The sequence below is a fragment of the Procambarus clarkii genome, chromosome 40 (assembly GCF_040958095.1).
Source record: "Procambarus clarkii isolate CNS0578487 chromosome 40, FALCON_Pclarkii_2.0, whole genome shotgun sequence".
Classification (NCBI taxonomy): domain Eukaryota; kingdom Metazoa; phylum Arthropoda; class Malacostraca; order Decapoda; family Cambaridae; genus Procambarus; species Procambarus clarkii.
This window is the reverse complement of record NC_091189.1, coordinates 8,440,429-8,447,928: the sequence shown is the minus strand read 5'-3', so window position 1 is coordinate 8,447,928 and position 7,500 is coordinate 8,440,429. Positions and strand designations below refer to the sequence as shown.

Sequence of the window (7,500 nt, the reverse complement as noted above, 5' to 3'; positions counted from 1 at the left end):
CTCGCCAGCTGTCTACAGGCCAAGATTCCTACCCTCGCTACCCGTAAGGGCGTCTATTCATGCCATAGGTACTTTCTTCACTGTAAATTCCTTTTCCCACACACTCTGTAAGTACTTCCCTGCTAGTCTGTAAGTACCAGTTTCCGTAATCTCGACTCTTTTTCATAGTTCTACTGCCTGAAAGGTGGTGTCAAAGGCAGGCTTACGCTGACTTGAGGGTTTTTTGTTTCCAATCATCTTAGTATAGTCGGTAAAGATTGGTCTCTTTTTTTTGTACCACTTTCTGTAAGTATTCTTTTAAAATATCTAAGTGCTGCTTTACCTTATCAAATTTACTTGCTTGATTTTGCTTCTCTGCACGTTATAATATATATATATATATATATATATATATATATATATATATATATATATATATATATATATATATATTTATATATATATATATATATATATATATATATATATATATATATATATATATATATATATATATATATATATATATATGTCGTACCTAGTAGCCAGAACGCACTTCTCAGCCTACTATTCAAGGCCCGATTTGCCTAATAAGCCAAGTTTTCATGAATTAATGTTTTTTTGACTACCTAACCTAACCTAACTTTTTTGGCTACCCAACCTAACCTAACCTATTAAGATAGGTTAGGTTAGGTTAGGTAGGGTTGGTTAGGTTCGGTCAGATATCTACGTTAATTTTAACTCCAATAAAAAAAATTGACCGCATACATAATGAAATGGGTAGCTTTATTATTTTATAAGAAAAAAATTAGAGATAATATATTAAATCAGGAAAACTTGGCTTATTAGGCAAATCGGGCCTTGCATAGTAGGCTGAGAAGTGCGTTCTGGCTACTAGGTACGACATATATATATATATATATATATATATATATATATATATATATATATATATATATATATATATATATATATATATATATATATATATATATATATATATATATATATATATATATATTGGGGTTGTATTTGTTTTGTAATTGACAGTCATTTGTTTATATATTTGCTAGACTGGCCTTCCAATCTTCTCTGCTAATCTCCCTTTCTCTTCCCTCCTAATCTTCCTTCACTTTCTCCTTCCAGAGCCTCCTGCTCACCTTCATTTTACCCTCTCTGGGATTTTTTCCAGTTTAATCTTGCTTTTATCTGCACAATGTTTCTTGAAATCGGTATTATATGTCCTGAGCCTGATGATTTTCCCTAACACAGACACAAACACACACTCTGGTGTATTTAAAGCTTGCTCTTACAACTTGCTTCTATATAAACCTTTCTATATAATGTTCCTCTATCCCCAGCACTTATTAATAAGAGCACAAGTTGCTCTCCAGCGACACTCTTACCCTCACTCTGACGCAAACATCAGCAGCCTAAGTACTCTTCCCGCCTTAGTGTTTTCTATACATTTTGTTTTGCAAGGCTAAGAAGACCTTGCCAGCTTCATCTCGGTTGCTATAAAATGAACAGAGGTTAGTATTCGTGGGGAGGTTGGATGGGTGGGTAAGGAAAGGAAGATGTTTTTATCATTTATTTTCCCTTTCCTCCCTCCATTTATATACGTATTATATCATATTTCCCCTTTTTTGTAACTCCTTGCTACCCCTCTTTCATTCTGTGATCATATATCGGAAATTGTTTTACTTTTGTGCATCTTTAAAAGCCTGTAATCATAATGTAGATTTTTCGTTTCCAATCATCTTAGTATGGAAAGGAGCTGTAACTTACCAGAGTAATTAATTAACTGAACATCGAAAGATAAGGTTTCTCTGTTGATTAAAAATCCACTTAAAAATCCATTTTCGGCATACCCGAGTATGCTCTAAACAATAAATTATAAAATATATGTTGGTAGTGAGAATTTAAGTCACACGCGCACAAGACGGTTCGCCAGTGTATTTTAATTTACTTCCCAACTCAAACTAGCCTTACTTCACCTAACCGAGGCTAACACAGCCTAACCTAGTCCATCCGAGGCTAACACAGCCTAACCTAACCCATCCGAGGCTAAGACAGCCTAACCTAGTCCATCCGAGGCTAACACAGCCTAACCTAGTCCCATCCGAGGCTAACACAGCCTAACCTAACCCATCCGAGGCTAACACAGCCTAACCTAACCCATCCGAGGCTAACACAGCCTAACCTAACCCATCCGAGGCTAAGACAGCCTAACCTAACCCATCCGAGGCCAAGACAGCCTAACCTAACTCATCCGAGGCTAACACAGCCTAACCAAACCCATCCGAGGCTAACACAGCCTAACCAAACCCATCCGAGGCTAACACAGCCTAACCTAACCCATCCGAGGCTAACACAGCCTAACCTAACCCATCAGAGGCTAACACAGCCTAACCTAACCCATCAGAGGCTAACACAGCCTAACCTAACCCATCAGAGGCTAACACAGCCTAACCTAACCCATCAGAGGCTAACACAGCCTAACCTAACTTAATCGAGGTTAGCCTAATCTAGCCTGATGACCCGTCTTGTGTTCAGTTGACCACGCTCAGAAAGTGAGAGTTCTCAACTTCTACTTAATACCTCATAAACAAAATACTATAATATCTTTTAAACGTACGTTTTAAGGCAATTTTTCTACTTATTGTTAAAATAGATTTTTAGTAGTTTTTGTTTTTTTGTAGAACTTATATTTTGCACTGAATTAGCAAAATAAATGTTATGGATTATGTAGAATTTGTTTAAAGTTAACAAATTTTCACAATATTTGTGCACTAAATTAGTTTTTTTATCTCTAATTTTATAGTTGTGCATAATTCTCAGTTATTTTAATATTTGATACAATTTAAAAAAAATTGCCATTTTTCGATAAGTAAAATTAGTATAGAATTTTTACAGTAGTTTGGTTTGCTGTACAACTTCCTTTATAAAGTAAGAATTATTAAAAAATATATATATAAATTTTGTTTAAACTTCTTGCTCGATTTCATGCAGACAATTATTTCTTCAAACATGTTTGAATGTCACTGTGTCAAATTTTACTCATAATGATGATATATTTTTACAGGTGACTAGAATAATATTTGTTCTATATTAAAAATATTTGGTAGGTTATAATTATATCTTATAAAAATATAGCTTATAATTTTCCAATTATATAAGATCTTATATAATGGAAAAAATCAATCACATATTCCTGTATATAAAATCTTATATAAAGGAATATATGATTTAATTTTCACTGCAATGTAGATTAACAATGAAAAAATTTGAAAACTTAGCATTATGAGTGTGTTATGGACGTTGCAAATAAGTATAATTATTACATAAAAGCCTCAGTGGTATATGCATTCGCGTAAATATATATATTTTAGTGTAGAAAGTTAACACATTGTTTATAGTTTAATATTTTTTTTAGAATATTACACTTTTGATATTGTAGGAATAAGGTAGTGTAAAAGCTCTTTATTAGTGTTTAAAGTAGTGTAGTTTCTCCTTCATATATGCAATACTTGAACTATTGTATTGTTAACAATGTACGAATACCGTACATTTATACTGAGCATGCGCACACCTCGCTCTTGTAACCACTACTCTACCACTGAGCTAGCCTCCTCATAGCTTATTGAACGATTTACATTACTGGGTAACCTAAAATAATTACCTTCAAATGTTTAATGTTCTAAATTTTACAATTTATCTTTGAACATCCAAGTTATCATTAAGAAATTTTCCAACAGCTGTCGTAACTGCTAATGGTTCTTCCCGGGCTACTGTCTGCTCGCCGCCTGCTTCACGGATGCTCCTCTTGCATATAATTTTGGTTTAGATCGTCTCGTATTCGAAGCACAGTTGATATAGCAAAGTACGAGCTTTATTTTCACGCGATAACCATTAAAATATGTTTTTTGAGAAGCGAGGATGAGTTTTAACTACTACATGGAAGGTATTAAAGAGTTTCTCGGTGGGCGAAGCTCAGATTAAAGTATAGGTTCTGTTGTTACCGACTGAATTGCATTTTCCTTTGGGTTCTGCCAAGTCTGCAATGAGCACCCATAGGTGTTAGGTTAATATATAGAGTGATATTAGAACCGAGTTAAGAGTAGTGACCGCTAAAGGCAACGGCTAATGGGTTAATAATCACGCAAATTATACACATAATAACCGTCCGAACTTTGTTCTTTTGTTGTAATTGAAACAGGAATAATTTTCAGTCTATCCTTAGTACATTGGACAGTGTATATAAAATCTTATATAAAGGAATATATGATTTAATTTTCACTGCAATGTAGATTAACAATGAAAAAATTTGAAAACTTAGCATTATGAGTGTGTTATGGACGTTGCATAACCCACCACGCCCGTTAATTCCAACTCATCATCTGTCTACGCTTGACCAGGTTGCGTGCTAAAAATCATTATTTTCTCAAACTGTTAAACCTTTGTGCATAGCTAACCCTAGGGCTAACCTTTAGATTACGCTGGCAATTATTTGCATTACCTACGAACACTTGGCCTTTGTTGATGAAGACGAACTGGATATTTCTAGTAGGCAGGAGAACCATTTACAGAGAGTAGAGTGTAGGAAGTAGGATATAAACATCATGCAAGATGTGAAGCCTATTACATCTTGGTATGCATCGATGTGCTCCTTCCCCACATGGGATCCGAACCTATCCTCGCTGTTCTCATATACCAATATGTGACCATACTGTAAAATTTTTATTGGAATCATTTATTGCAAAACTTAACTTTAAAAAGTTAAACTTAAAAGAGTGAAAACAAAAATTAAAGTCAAAACCAACCTAAACTAATCCAGTGAACTGTCAACACGAATAAAAATAGTTTTTATTATTAGTTTGTCCAACTCAATAGTACCTATTTCTACTTTCTAATTTCGTTGTACGTCAGTATATATGTACTATGGTCCTCATCGTTAATATAAGTACTACCAAAACAGGAGGATGGGCTGCATATTCACATGGGAGACCATTACATGAACTCCATGTACGCGAGGGAGGCTTACAATACGACATCCATTCAAGATGTCTTGAATGATCCATTTATCCATTCAGCCGAAGATCCATTCAAACGGTGCCACAACAATCTCTCTTTAAGTAAAAATTGAAAATCTTAAGAAAGGAGCTGGATTCTATACTTTCAGTCTCGTTTAATACTTTAATCTTGTATGCTATACTTGTGTATTATCTGGTGCAAACTGCAACAACTTTGTGGAACAATTGATAATCCTAGAAGCAGGTGGTAAACAGGCAGATCCTTGTTTGCTATTGGTCTTTTAATATAAATGCTCTCAGCCCTTGTAGTGAGGCTGAGGATGGTGTGGTACCCTTGGTATCTACACCTCTGATTCTCCTTAATGTAATACAGGAATGGTTATCCTTCTCTCTCTCTCTCTCTCTCTCTCTCTCTCTCTCTCTCTCTCTCTCTCTCTCTCTCTCTCTCTCTCTCTCTCTCTCTCTCTCTCTCTCTCTCTCTCTCTCTCTCTCTCTCTCTCTTTCTCTCTCTCACTCGGTTATATTTTATAATATCTGTCACCCATAATTTTCCAAAAGTGCCAGCCATCATGTGTCAACATCATTGATTTCCATCACTACCACCCACTCCACTGCCACCCACACCAACACCATCCACACCAACGTCATCCACACCAACGCCACACACACCAACACCATCCACACCAACGCCATCCACACCAACGCCACCCACACCATCGCCATCCACACCAACGTCACCCACACCAACGCCACCCACACCAACGCCATCCACATCAACGCCATCCACACCAACGACACCCACACCAACGCCACCCATACCAACGCCACCCACAGCAACGGCATTCACATCAACGCCATTCACACCAACGCTATCCACACTAATGCCACCCACACCAACGCCATCCACACCAACGCCACCCACACCAACGCCACCCACACCAACGCCATCCACACCAACGCCATCCACACCAACGCCACCCACACCAACACCATCCACACCAACGCCACCCACACCAACACCATCCACACCAACGCCACCCACACCAACACCATCCACACCAACGCCACCAACGCCACCCACACCAACGCCATCCACACCAACGCCATCCACACCAACGACACCCACACCAACGCCACCCATACCAACGCCACCCACACCAACGGCATTCACATCAACGCCATTCACACCAACGCTATCCACACTAACGCCACCCACACCAACGCCATCCACACCAACGCCACCCACACCAACGCCACCCACACCAACGCCATCCACACCAACGCCATCCACACCAACGCCACCCACACCAACACCATCCACACCAACGCCACCCACACCAACACCATCCACACCAACGCCACCCACACCAACACCATCCACACCAACGCCACCCACACCAACACCATCCACACCAACGCCATCCACACCAACGCCACCCACACCAACGCCACTCCACACCAACGCCACCCACACCAACACCATCCACACCAACGCCACCCACACCAACGCCACCCACACCAACGCCACCCACACCAACGCCATCCACACCAACGCCACCCACACCAACACCATCCACACCAACGCCACCCACACCAACGCCACCCACACCAACGCCACCCACACCAACGCCACCCACACCAACGCCACCCACACCAACGCCACCCACACCAACGCCACCCACACCAACGCCACCCACACCAACGTCACCCACACCAACGCCACCCACACCAACGCCACCCACACCAACGCCACCCACACCAACGCCACCCACACCAACGCCACCCACACGAACGCCACCCACACCAACGCCACCCAAACCAACGCCATTCACACCAACGCTATCCACACCAACGCCATCCACACCAACGCCACCCACACCAACGCAACCCACACCAACGCCACCCACTCCACTGCCACCCACACCAACACCATCCACACCAACACCACCCACACCAACGCCACCCACACCAACGCCATCCACACCAACGCCACCCACACCAACGTCACCCACACCAACGCCACCCACACCAACGTCATCCACACCAACGCCACCCACACCAACGCCACTCACACCAACACCACCCACACCAACGCCACCCACACCAACGCCATCCACACCAACGCCACCCACACCAACGTCACCCACACCAACGCCACCCACACCAACGTCATCCACACCAACGCCACCCACACCAACGCCACCCACACCAACGCCACACACACCAACGCCATCCACACCAACGCCATCCACACCAACGCCATCCACACCAACGCCACCCACACTACCGCCACCCACACCAACGCCACCCACACCAACGCCACCCACACCAACGCCATCCACACCAACGCCACCCACACTACCGCCACCCACACCAACACCACCCACACCAACGCCACCCACACCAACGCCACCCACACTACCGCCACCCACACCAACACCACCCACACTAACGCCATCCACACCAACGCCATCCACACTAACGCCAT

At 41.6% G+C, this 7,500-nt stretch overlaps 1 protein-coding gene across 3 annotated transcripts in view; it reads left to right on the top strand.

Annotated features, from left to right (window-relative positions):
• Nucleotides 1-7,500, top strand: part of LOC123757880 (tolloid-like protein 1) — a 230,328-nt gene that overhangs the window by 163,313 nt on the left and 59,515 nt on the right. For all 3 annotated transcript variants that reach the window (XM_069338663.1, XM_069338662.1, XM_069338661.1), the window contains exon 5: nucleotides 9-68. In XM_069338663.1, coding sequence (XP_069194764.1) covers nucleotides 9-68 — 60 coding nt within the window. The remainder of the gene's footprint in view (nucleotides 1-8; nucleotides 69-7,500) is intronic.